The sequence below is a fragment of the Chlamydotis macqueenii genome, chromosome 3 (assembly GCF_036417535.1).
Source record: "Chlamydotis macqueenii isolate bChlMac1 chromosome 3, bChlMac1.mat, whole genome shotgun sequence".
Lineage (NCBI taxonomy): Eukaryota > Metazoa > Chordata > Aves > Otidiformes > Otididae > Chlamydotis > Chlamydotis macqueenii.
The window spans coordinates 29629931-29644133 of NC_141558.1; the positions used below are offsets into that span (position 1 = coordinate 29629931).

At 33.3% G+C, this 14203-nt stretch overlaps 1 protein-coding gene across 1 annotated transcript in view; it reads right to left on the reverse strand.

Moving 5' to 3' along the window:
- The window catches only part of EYS (EGF-like photoreceptor maintenance factor), an 827426-nt gene that overhangs the window by 750586 nt on the left and 62637 nt on the right, over positions 1-14203 (reverse strand). Inside the window, exon 5 of the mRNA XM_086745378.1 lies at positions 10661-10775. Coding sequence (XP_086601504.1) covers positions 10661-10775 — 115 coding nt within the window. The remainder of the gene's footprint in view (positions 1-10660; positions 10776-14203) is intronic.

Genomic DNA, 14203 nt, shown 5'->3' on the forward strand with positions numbered 1-14203 from the left:
AGCCTGCAAGACAAGCACAGTGGCCAGCTATTAATGAGGAAATATAATATGGGGTTTCTGTTACACATACTGACTGTATCTGTTAACTAAAATAAACAGAAATAATTTATTCAGAGGAAAGGGGAAGGTTTGAAGCTACCTAGTGAAGTTTTTGAGTACAAGGCTAGAGGCTGCTCCTTTAAGAAAAAATAAATTTAGAGAATATCTGTATCCTTGAAAAGTGGTTTAAACTTGAGCACAGGCTTGATTTTAACTGATTTTGTTAAAAAATAATTCAAACTCATCCAGCTTGCCCATTCCTTGAAGTTTTTCATGAGATGTGGGAAAAGAACTTATTTTAATATTACACAAAGTTGTCAGTTCCATATTATTAAATTCATACTTTACTATGCAAAGTGTAGGGCTGAGTAAACAGCTTTCACATATACAGTGCAAATGTGTGAAGGTGCAACCGTCTTACACAGTACTATTTTGTTAAAAAAATCATAAAATATGGTGACTGGCAGGGAGGGAGCTCACCTCTTCTTATATTAACCCAGTGGTTAATTTAAGTGAAGATTTAGCCTATGGCCTTATAAAAGTAAAGTAGTATGGTAGTAAAATTCAGCCCAGATTTCTTTCTTAGATTACTGATTATTTTTAGACTAGTAGGGCCAAGAGGTCTATTTTTATTTTTACTCAAAAGAAACTGATCTTTTAGATTCATTGAGTCACAAGAGTGTAAAAGAAGTTGAAATTGTGATACACTTAACCACTACTTTCTTTTCATATTTCTTACGAAGTCATGTTGCATAAGCTTTTCTTCTTTGTTTGCTTAATTTCTCCTAACTGTGAATAATCAAAGCTGCAGTTTTCTCATTTTCAGTGAGTATGTCTATTATCATGATCCTTAGCTACTCTCAGATGCCAGTTAATTCCTGTTGGCTGAAGAACATTCAGTCATCAGGACATCTTATTTGGAAAATCAATGCAATTACTTTTTCCATTTGAAAAATATTCCAAAATACTGTAACTGTTTTGGTTGGTTTATGCAACCAACATTAAAGAAACATCAGATGCTGCTCTCACTCTACTTGTTATATCTGTTTTGGGGATAACTGTTGCCATGTGATTCATTGCTTCATTAAAAAGATAATTCTTTTTGTAAAGGTTTTGCGGTTTTGTGGAGGCTTTTTGTGATTCTGTTAAGATACGAAAAATGTTTGGTGATCCTGACGCACCAGTTTCTACACTGGAAAAGAACATTAACAAAACAGAAGATTCCAGATAAGACTTTATTTTTAATTTTGCACAGCTGCCTAATAAATTTAGATATAGTCACTGAAGTGTCAAAATAAACAAGGGAATTCTGGTTACAACCTATCATTGTGATGACTATTTGGTATTTTGATTGTACACCTTATTCAGGTGGGAAAGACTATGTCATCTTCTCAGAAATTTTGTTTAGAAATGAAACAAAACATTCTTCTTGGTTATTTTTGGTGTGTTTTATTGTGTATTTATATTATATACTATTCTAGTAAATCAATTAAGACGCGTTGTATAAAGATATGTAAAGATATTACATGATCAGAGCTTTAACTAAATATTTTTCATTTAGGTTAATTCTTGGAAAGCAAGATAGCCTACAAGAAGGCTGGAGAGGGACTTTTGACAAAGGGATGTAGTGATAGGACAACAGATAATGGCTTTAAACTGAAATAGAGTAGATTTATGTTAGATATAAGGAACAAATTATGTACTGTGAAGTTGGTAAGGCACTGGAACAGGTTGCCCAGAGAAGTTGTGGATGCCTCATCCCTGGAAGTGTTCAAGGCCAGGTTGGATGGGGCTTTGAGCGACCTGTTCTAGTGGAAATTGTCCCTGCCTATGGCAGGGGAGTTGAAACTAGGTATTTTTAAGGTCCCTTTCAACCTAAACCATTCTATGATTCTATGAATCTGTGATTCTATGACTCTGTGATTCTATGATTCTATGATTTAGTTTTTTACATGAAGAATTCGACTCTTCATTAACTTCTGTACTACTTAGAGATCATTAACAGCACATACGAAATATACCTAGGATGCTTTGACGTTGTTTATTTCAACAGAAAAATAAAAGCAGGAAAAGATTGTTCTGATAAAGTTCAAATTAAATACTGAAGAAGCGCAAAACTGTAGAGGACATTTTAAAATTTATGTAAAGTGTTCTGTAAAATTACTGCTAGTGTGTGGAAGAAAATGGACTAATTATCTTGTGTCAAACTAGCCCCTAATGGAGGTATCTGACTTTGAACTACTGCTGTTTGAACAGTCAGTTGGAAGGACAAATACAGGAGAGATATCAGTAGAATTAGTGATGGTGGCAAAGTGGCTTCACAGAGATGAGGCTATATTGCTCAGATATTCCATGGGGAGAAAACAGTAGGAGAGACTTTAGATTTTTTTAAAAAAGGAAAATGACACTAAGCTATTTTATATGTTATACATAAGTATAAACATTGCTTCTGAGAGCAGCAGATTTTGCAGTGCCAATTTTCATTGCTTCTAGCATTGCTAGTAGAGCTGTTATAAATATTCATAATAATTTTATCACTCCAACCAACTGCTTTAATATATAGTATGCCAAACATATTAAATATTTGTTTTCTTACGGCTTTTTTATACTCAGAAAACAAATGTTGATTGATACAGTGCAGAGGGCTTTAAAAGAGCCCTAGTGGCTTTTTTTTTTTCCAAGAACTGCATTTGTTAAACAAGATAATGTTTTCTCTTAGCAATACTTCCTCTTAATTCTGGATATGTTATCTAGAACTTATTTTGCCTCTCATGCAGTAAATATAAATGGCTTCTCTAACAATAAGTCTGAGGCCTTCTTAGGGCTGCAAAATCTAAGCACTGTGACTGATGTAGTTCAGTTCTGGAGATTATTGATAACTCTGCATAGAGATGCTTTACTTCTGGGTTAAAAATTCAGCCAGAGTTCTGGGGATAAAGTGTTATTAAAGAGCATTAGGACAGAGAGTGGCTCCTCGGGGAAGAAATTACAAAGTGGCAAAGGGGAGCAGTGGCAGCAGAGCTTCCAAAAAGGTTGTTCGGGCTGTAGGGTGTAGGCAGGCCTGCAGGGCTCGGCACTGCTCACTGTTCTTGTGAAAGAAGCAGATTGATTCCCAGCCTGACAGCTGGCTGACGGGTCTTGTCCTGCACCCACAAGGGCAAACCTTATCTCGTTAGGGAGAAAATTTGGAGCTTTGTCTGCCCGATTGTAATTTTTGCGCAAGTTCTGTTGAGTGCATACCATGTATCAGCTTTCTGACATGGGGAAAAAACACAGGAGAAAGAGAGGTTCTCTTCTCTCTCCTCCCTCCCTCATTCCCCCAAGAAGGAACCTATTGCCTTTGGTGAAGATATGCCCTTATATTAGTATGCAAGCCTCTTCTGCTTTGCCAGAGAACACGATAATCTTTGGGCAGGACACATTTGCTGTTTTTTTTTTAACTTAAACTACAATTGTGTGACCCATGGTGTTACTGATGATTCATTTGTACTCACAATTTTACTTCATCAACCATATATCCTCTTGGTTCACATTTCGTTGTTGAAATATCTCAGGTTCACCATAAAACTCCAAATATAACAGGTATGGCTTTGATATATGGTTGTGAGGAAAAAGATCAAAATAATACAACCTGAACAGCCACAGACCCATCTGCAAGGCAAGATTTTAGATACCAATCTTTTCTATTATATTAATTTTTTAATCCTGTTACAGTGGATCATACTATTTGACATAAACTATTAAATATATGTCCATATAAGAAAGCAAAAATTGAATGACTAGGGGTCAATTCTCTGAAAGGCATGCATGTTGATACATATTTCTATTAATCAGTGTTCCTCAGGCATAAACACCGGATGTTTACAGAACATATATTCTGCAAATTATTTATAGAAGTTAAAATGATTACTTCTTTTTGCTTAGCTTCATTCCCACTTAACTGCACAATATACTTCCACTGCACTGTATGAACACTAGCCAGAAATTGGCAGCAATTCCTGCTGCTCTTTTGGAAGGCATCAGAATACCCATTGACAATGATTCCAACATAAAATTTTATGTTCAAGTGTCAGTACAGCTTTTCAAAGAAAATTTAAATATTTACTTTGAATGTCCAACAGCAGGTGTAATTGAAAAACCCAAAATGATAACACAGATTATTGTATCTTTTTTTTTTAATGCTGCTCTAGTGTTTATTTTCTTGCCAACACAGCCCTGCTATTGAGGCTATACGTATAATTTGCTTAGTCCTTGTCTCAAGTGTAGTCCATGCAAATGGAAATGGACCTTAAAATGGCATTGCTTTCACTTCATCTTTTAGCTTCAGTTTTTGTGTCTACATAGCTCAATTCCTTTGCTAGCTGTAAGCACATAACCTTGCACGAATCAGTGATTTGTCAGGATGATGAGAGAAAGGCGTATTGACAAAATAGATTTGGATACACTATGCAGACCATGTAAGTGGAAAGATAGTTGCTACACATACTAAGGAGAAGTTAACCAAAAAAAAAAAAAAAAAAAAAAGCTATGAATGAGCATTTTTTCCCCTTACACAAAGTGGAATGCATTTTTCAGTCTTCATGCCCTTCCATAAGAAGTGTATGGCAGGGAAGAAATCAGAAAAAGTGTGTTGCTATTCTGAATCTCCTGTTTGCAACTGCTATAGGGCTGCACCTACTTCTCCCCCAAATACACTTCTGTAGATAATAATAACCGGCCTGTGAATTCTGTAAATTTTATGCAAGTCAATGGTTAAAATAAAACAATACAATCTCTTCTCTCTAGATATTAAGGGCAGCTGGTATGCTAGAAACTTGACAACCTTCATATCCTTGAATTTCCCACTATTGTGTTTTAGAAACTGCTTTGCTTTCTGGGCTTCCAAAATAACAATCCTGTTATCCTCATAATTTACACTAAATTGGTGTAATATTTTTTTTCAGTGTCCTTGATTTTTTTTCTTTTTTTTTACTTTAATACTAATGATTCAGGAAAAAAACAGGGGATTTTTTTTTTACCTTGATCTAAGCCACTTGCTGTGGATGAAGAGATAGTTAGATACCTGATTGCCCCTTGGGACCTAGAGGAAAGATTTACATCCCCAGATGATTCCTTGTTTGTATGTCCTCTTTACCCGCTTTTAGTGCCCAGCCTCCTAGTGACAGAGGTTTTGCTGGAGCCATTCTAATTCACTAGGAGAACTCTACCCAAACCACTATGTGTGCCCAGGTGTTTATCATGTGGTAGCAGTATGATTAGCATAACAGACACAACAGCTTTTTCTTGCCTGTCAGCTGTCTTTTGGGAATTGTTAATCTTTTCCCTGCCATCATGTAAAGATAAGGCTAACAGATACCTGTAGCCATAAATTCTTTCAGACACTCAGACTAAAAGCACTGAGGAAATGCTATCAAGTGCAAATTAAGAACACAGGTTTTTCATTTATAAAAATCATTTAAGAAAAAAAAAAAGTTGCCATAAGAATAGAAATGTCTATTGAAATGTGTCTCAATAGTCAATTAAAAAAAAATGTTTCAAAGAAGCAGGTGATCATATTGTCAAAATAATGCAGATGTATGGTTTATGTTAAACCTGGTTTAATTTAAATTTTTACTTAAAACTTTGGCCCCTGTCTTCTCATGCTGAGTAGGTGGAATTGTTTAGGATAAAGTTGCCAAATCAGGATAGTATTAATTTTTTTTTTTCATATATGATGGATATTAAAGAAAATCAAGCTATATTATATCTTCTTGAGAAGTTTAACAGTGATTACACAAATTTTAAAAAGTTATTCCAACATTGCAGCTCTCAAACAGGAGAAATTCAATAGCAGGGTTCTTGAAATAATTGACAAATCAATAATAAAATAATTTTACACAGCAGTATTTTTTTAAAAAAGGAAGATCTGTAATGTTCAAGCACTGTATTTGTCACCTGTTAAAATGAAAACTCCAAATGATATCCAGACTTCTTAAACTGAGGCAAAGCTGCAATCTTATTTTTCCATGTTTTAGAAACTAGCTAAAAAAAAAAATGTAGCTAAAAAAAATAAACCTGCTATAGAGCCCAAATAAAGTAGGGAGGTTTTATGTTTTTATTATTCATGGCAACTCTGGGAAATATAATCCTTTTCCCAACCTTTTAATATCAGTGGAATTAGACTGTTGCATTGACTACTAGAAGCAATCCACACTAAGTTTTCCAGACTTCAGCCTTCTTTGGGTTTTGGATCCCGCAGTAGTAGATCCTCATGAAATTTAGTGTCTGGTGAAGTTATTCACTAGGACAGAACAGATGTGACCTGGCATTGATCTGATGGAAAACTGTTAATATACTGCATTACAATATATTTTATTACCTAAAGATTTTTGGAAAATGCTTCTGGTATAATTACTGGTGCACAGAAGAAGCATCTGCACAGAACTACGCGCAGTACTGTAAGCACTTCCTTGCTAATATGGCTTCAATACTTTTTGGTACCCAGAGTTGAATATTTTAAATACAACTATTCCTTTGTTCACCTTCCAGGGAAAATTGATAGCCCATGGACTGGCTTAATTTTGTGAATCTGTATGTACTTTTGAGAACGCAGTTTTCAAATGTTTTTTTTTTTTTCAATAAAACTCATTATTAATAGAGTTTTCTAGTTTTTCAGCCTTTTTAAAACAATTTAGATGTTTTATATACCCTCTTATGATGTACCCTCCACTGAGAGTCACATAAGTATGACCACTTACAAATGCTCCTGTATACAAGTGCTCTATTTATGACTACAGGGGTCAATAATTCCCAATTTATAATTATTTTCCTTTTTGACTATTCACTCAACTTTTAGTTAATTCAATACAGTTTACAAAAAAAAACTGCATAAAATTTTAAAATTAGAATAACAACTACTTCACAGATCTCCAAGCCTATAAGCTCAATAATATAGAAATAATATCTTAATGAGTTTGTACTTTTTCTGATTTTGAAAAAAAAAATCCAAAATTTATCTTAGACAGAAGTCTAGCTCTTTTACAATCATATTGGTAGTTGGCCATAACATGCTCATCTAGTTACATAAACTATGGCATCTTCTGATGCATCTGGATGGGAGCAGGGATGTGTGGTGTATATGCTATAAAAAGCAGAACATGCAACTATTTGGAAACAAAACATCTCTTCTGTGTCAATACATCTGGCTGGCTATACCCATTAAAATGTCATCAAGATCTAGGTTTGCTTTTTTTCTTTTTTCCTTAGAATTGAACTTGCTCCATTAAATGATTTATTTTGCTTAATGAGTGAATTGCAGCAGAAAATATTTTTCCATCACTATCTATTAGGTTGTCTCATTAAATCTTCTTTGTCTGATGTGATCTATTTTCATCAAGCTATGTTAACTGGATTTAATTATGCAACTACACACTATTTTTCTATTGATAAGTCCTATCTCAATATACATATCATGACTTTGGTTCCCAGGATGATAGGCAACAAAGGAAAGAAAAAAGGAAATTATTTGTTACTACTACAGCTGTACTCTGAAATATGGGATATGAGAATTGAGATATAAAAATATGAAATATGAGAATATGAAATGCAAAGAGAAGTTCCATTTCCAAAAAAGTAACAATTCCCATGTTCATATAACACAATGGCATCATCAGTAAATGCTTCCTATAACTAAGCATTATTATCTAGCATAAAGTTAACATACATTAGTCAGAGGGATTTCTTAATAGAGGCAGAAATGATTTTATAAACATAGAGTAAATTACTGAATATAATAAATATAAGCAGAGTAACTATTAATATTACAATTACTCATAATTAATACTAATTAGTGATCAAGGACTTGTGCCAATAACTTTCACAGCAATACTGAAAAAATATTGAATTAGTATAATATTAAGTATATTATTTCAATTCTAAGTATTTACTACTCTTTGAAACTAAACTAGAAATTAATTTCAAAACAAATGTTAATTTTTAAATTAGATTTCAAGATTCAACACCTTGACGTGTTAAAAATTATTTTGTTGTGGAGTTTTGGTTTTGTTTATTTTTTTCTAAAATGGACTGCTTAGTGCCACTTATACAAATGCATTGAATGTTTCTGTACTTCAAAATCTGCTTTTGTAAAAATAATCTAATAGCTAAATTTGTCTCAGCTGGAATTCCCAGATTACTCGTGAGTATTTGATTTTCTGATAATACTGAAAAATACATATTTTCTATGGGATAAAAATGAATTGTTATAAAAAAGTTACTACTAAGAGAGGTAAAAAAGAAAACAACAGCTGGGTTAAGTCCATAGTTTCGTATTCAAAGAGAAGTTGACCTATGATTGAGGTACAACTGCTTATTTTCCAAATAAAGATGCCACACCACAAACTGACTGTCAATGAAAAGTGTAATAATCTTCAACAGTGTTTCAGTATAATGTATATTTTCAACAAAAATTTCAGTAATTTGCATCTGTCTCTTTAGTATTCTTCATACTTTTCTCCCTTTGTCTGCTCAATCTTATTTGTCCATCTCAAAGGCCTGCCATACTAGTTATCTATCAGGTACCACATCATACAATTCACTTCTGCAGGCATCAAAGTTTAAACAAAAAAAATATCCAACATTTGTTGTGCCAGGTCATTTAGGTCCATTTTATAGGTTAATTAAGTGTCTGTTCAGGAAGTATCACAACTTATTATGGTCATGGCAGTGTATTTTTGAGGGTTATTTTATGAAAACATTTATTGTTATACAACTATTTTGATTGTGTCTAACAGTAAATGTTAGCACGCTTACTAACTACATAAAAAATTGGTATCCAATTTTTGTTTGCTTTCCTAAAACTTCTGGATTTTAATTTCTTTTTGTGTTTGATTAGTATTCACTTTGATGTCTGCATATGTTGTACACATTGTACTCACTGATTTATTATATCACTTTTGTATTCTAATTGTTACACTGTAATTTTTGCAATTGCTTGATATAAGTGGACATAAGTAGCTGAAAATAACAAAAACCAATGTTTCTCTTTTGAATCTAATATTTCTATCATGCAGGTAAATTAACTGGGAGATATTAACATTGCTCTAGTTAAATCATATGTATAGGTAATATTATAAATCTTCTTAAAACATAAATTTTAAAATAATTTTCATCACAATTAAGAATTTAGCAGATACAACATATTTATTTCTGTCAGTAGTACAATATTCATTAATTTCTGAAATTACCATTTACACACGTTTATTTCACTAACTTTGTCATGCTCTTAAATAAAATTCTTGTTACAGATCTGTTATAGATCTGATTACACATCTGTGGAAGTCCAAGTATTTGAATGAGTAACAGGTAAACATGTGCTCCTGGCAATTAAGATCAGAGACTAAGGGAAAGGACAAGATGTAGTAATTGGGAGAGTGTAATGCACTCAACAGTGGTATGAATTCAATTCTTAGTGACATGTGAAAAATTGGAGTCAGGTAGAAATTGTTGGGGGGAAAATATCAATGCCTTTTTAACTTTTGTGACTACAAGAAAGGCGATGTCATTATATTTGGACTGAATGAATAATTACACACAAGGAATACTCAGAGAATGTCAGGACCCTGAACGTATCAACAGGCTCTCATTGGCCCGATCATCCTATAATAATCTTTCCCTGTAGTCTTCCTTGGTGACCTCTTTCCCTTCTTTCACAAGTTTAATTGCCTGTGTTCAAGGTCAGCTCTGATGTGACCCAGCACTGTCACCTTGGATCACACTGCTGTGAAAACAGAACTCTTCTCTGAAATGTCCACACTTTCTTTCATTTACTCATGAGCTGCATTTAAGCTCAGGCATTGCACTAGATCTTTTCTGAGCTATTTTGTTAGTATGCCTATATCCAGCTTTGTATCTTTCCGATTCTGATCTGTTGACTTAACTACCCAGCTTGACCGCAAACCTGCTTCATCAGTAAGGACTTGTCTGGTGATCACTAGACTTTTGGCTGAATCTGTGGATTTTCTGTGTTCCTCAGTTGCTGCTGCTAGAGAAATGATTTCCTCTCTTTTGACAAGTTATGGCCAGAAGAATCTTGGTACATTATGGATCTTGATCAAAATTTTCAGGAGTTATTTTGAGAATTAAAACAATTAAAATTATGTTTCCTCAAACTGTCAATTGGAATCAACCTCACTGCACTGCAGTTTCATCAAAATTCTAAGTTTGTATTAAGTTTAAATGTGCTTGTGTTTAAATTACTAATTTGATTCTGGTTAAAACAATGGCAACAGATGTACTCAATTCAAGCAATGTATTTTTAAAGGCTGCAACATAGCTGTGAGTATAATCTGTGAGGATAATAGCACTGTACTACAATTAATTATATATTCTTTTTACTATAAAAATACTCTTCAGTTCTCTTACTTGATATATTTAAAAATATGGTCTCAGTAGAAAAGTAATAAAAAAATCCATATTACCCAAGTGAATGCTTCTTCTCTTATTGATTTGAATAAATAACAAACAAATAAATGTATGTCCCTCTTGTCTCTATTACAGTAATGAATGCTTTTCAAGTTCTGCTTGTCTGAAGCTTTTATACTTTGGAGTACTGAATTAGTTTAACATGTATTAAATTACTTACAGTGAATCCTCCAATCATATTAAGACATAATCCTTCATTCAGACAGTTGATACTGCGCAGCCTGCAGTAGTCAATTACTTCCTCACAGTTCTTTCCAGTGAATCCTGGCATGCAGCTGCAAATATATCAGTGTATTTTAGAGGACTTGCATTTTAAAAGTTAATTGTATTTAATTATGTTCCATAATTCTATTAAATAATGTTCTTATGGTAACAAAACAGACCTCGTATGTTATATAAAATAAACAGAATATGTTTTCACGCAGTTGTTTTCAAACAATTTCAAATCAGTTGCATGATTCTGGATATATTTGCTTCTCCATATTTTTTTTTTCCATTGATTAAAGCATTTCCATACCAATATTTCATATAATCTTCCAAAAAAAAAAACCAACAATCTTGAATGAGGTAATATAATAAGAAGTTATAAATGAGGTTTTGGAAATCTGTTAGAAAGGGTAAGTCAATTAAACCATCAGAGAGGAAAACCAGAAATATGATGATAAATAAGATTTAAAATAGTTAGCATAAATCATTACTAGTGATTAACAAAGTACAGTCAATAATGACATACTCAAGAATGTAAGGAACAACGTAAGGAACCTGTGGAGAGGACAATGCATGGTTATTTTTGTGTTTGCTTAATTGTAATTCAATATTTACTCTAAAGGAGAAAACTAGCATTCTGTTTTACGTTAGTTTGTTAGTTCCATGTGATGCGAATGGAGCCATGGATAATTCTCCTATGGCGAAAGGAACCACTGACATTTCTTCTGCTTCAGGTCACCGCTTGTCACCAGTAGGAGAAAATCCTTTACTTATCTAGCCCTCCAGTGTTTAAGAAAATCCCCTATATACACAAAAAATATGAGATTCAAATGGACAGCAAACAAGTCTTATTCAAAAGCAATAATGGAACAGTGTAGAAAAATATTTGAATATTTATATCTTGCTCAAAATCTGCAAAAAGTTAAACATAGACTGCAAAAACTCTCTTTTGTGTTTTGATAGATACATAATGCCTGTCAACTTGGTATTTTCTTACAGACATGCTTAGCCTGTTCCTCAGTCTAAAGGCTCTTTCTGGTAGCATGGAAAGAAAATATTTAAGTAGTAGAAAAAGGAAATGTCTAGTTAGCTGAAAATTTGTCTTTGTGAAGGAATCTAAAAGTAATAGATTGGAAGTTTCTTCAGCTTTTTCTGAGGGGTACTTTGTCTAACTCTGCCCAGAAGTTGGAAATCCGGAACATGATAGAGAATTGCTTCTGGTTATTCCATGCTCTTCCTTCTAATGGATAGGACTCATGTTGCTTATGTTTCCGCATTTTAAAAAATAATGCCATCCCTGGTTTCAGAATGCATGAAGCCTTTCACAGTTATGTAGCACATAAAAGTAAAGGATATTTTTTCAACAGCAAATGGTCAGGCAACAGCATTCAACAGACAGTATCCAAGTCAATTGTGTTTTCTAAATAACAGAATCCTAGAATTTTTTATGTTGTAAAGTCCAACTTCCCTTGCAAAGATCAGGGACTTCTCCAACTAGATCAGGTTGCTCAGAGTCCTGTTCAGCCTGGCCTTGAATGTTTCCAGGGATGGGGCTTTCATCACCTCTCTGGGCAACCTGTTCCAGTGTTCTACAACCCTCATTGTAAAAATTTATTTCCTAACGGCTAATCTGAATCTACTTCCCTCTATTTTAAAAACATTACCCCTCATCCTATTACAACAAGCCCTACTGAAGAGTTTTTCCCTGTCTTTCCTGTAGGCCCTCTTTAGGTATTGGAAGGCTGCTATAAGGTCTCCCCAGAGCAGGGGCATTGGACTAGATGACCTTTAAAGGTCACTTCCAACTCTAACTATTCTATGATTCTGTGATTCTATATATAAGGGGAATGTAAAATAAAAAAAATATTTTGGATCTTTTGTTATAATTCCGTATTTAAATAACACTTAAAACCAAATCAGACCAACTTAATTAAAATGTTTGTTTTACTGGTTTGTTTTCACCTATGATCTGAAATGAGGTGAAAGAGCTCCTAGCTTTCTTTGTTCAATTTATTTAGGTAATCTATGACTGTTTCATAGAATAGATAATTTAGTAAGTGAATTTTAGATATTGCTCCTTCTAATTTTTATATTTGCTCGTTTTTCCTCTTTTTGTTCTTTTTTTTTTTTTTTTGTGCAGTAGACATACCAGTGTCAGAGAAGGTAAGTCTAAATTAAAAGCAAGAAAGTTGATAGTAAAGTTCCAAAGGTGACACTAACAGAATAGCTTTCTCAGAACACCATTTCATATTTTTTGTGACTTTTTATTTTCCTAAAAACGAAGGACAACAAAAGAAGATACAAAGTAAACAATCACAATTTATTGTGATGGATATCCTTGTTTACTGCCTATTTGAATTCACCTTAAATTTTGACATTTAAGAAAAAAATGCTACTATTAGATTCCTAGCACAAAGTTGTATATGAGATCAAGACTGAAAGGATGGAATTAGGATACAAGATAGTCATACATCATAACTGAAGTGACAAAAATTATATTGAGTCTGTTTGGTTATATGTTTAGAATGGAAAACAACTACTTTCTCAAAGAAGAAAGGATAAGTAGATAGCAGCTTAGATAGTGATGGATATAAGCAGAATGCAGGTTGGACATGAGGAGAAACAGGCAAAAATAGAGGCAACCAAAACATATAAAAAATGATTAAAAGATCAATTCAGCTATTGTTTTAATATGCATATGAATGTGAGCTAAACACCATTACTTTTATTTATAATGTTAAAATGCTGAAAAAGTGAATCAGGTAGTAGTGTGAATGAAACACATGCAGGTTTTTTTTGTGGAGTAACTAGACATAGTTATAACCTACAGTATTTGACAGTGATTACAAAAAATGAAACAAACACTCCACTTAAAACTTTGAATGAGTAGCTCCAAACCTCCTGAATAAAGTAACATTGCTAATGGTAGATTTCCTCTGTGTAAAATTAATTAAAACATAACTCAGAGCCAGAAGGTGTCTGAGTCTGTGACTTAAAAAACCAGAAACTATTAAACCACTGTTCCTACGACCTCTGTTATTCAAGTAGCTAATGCAAACAGAATTTTGAATCCTAAAACTAGTAAAACCTGCTGTTCTTTTCTTCCCTCACCAAGAAAGTCTGGTGTGCAGCTTAGACAGTAGGGAAAGATATATAAATTCAACACTATGCAAAGTTTTTACTTAAACTACGTACAGAGCCAAGCACTTGATATTGTATGAAGTTGAAGGATGCACTCTTCATTACTCTATTTGCAGCACTCTCTTTAGGATGTTATTCCCCTTTTTTTAGAGCATTCTTAGTGTTAAAAATAATAAGCTTATAAACTATCACATTTCTTAAACTAGCTCTCCACAAATGTGTGAATAATACACAAATATTAAAATAAAATCTGAGCACCACTATATTAATAGGATCTTTATTCTTGATATTAGTAGTAAAAGGATTGTACCATCTGATTGTACCTAAACTAAAACCTGCAGTATCTAGGTGTACC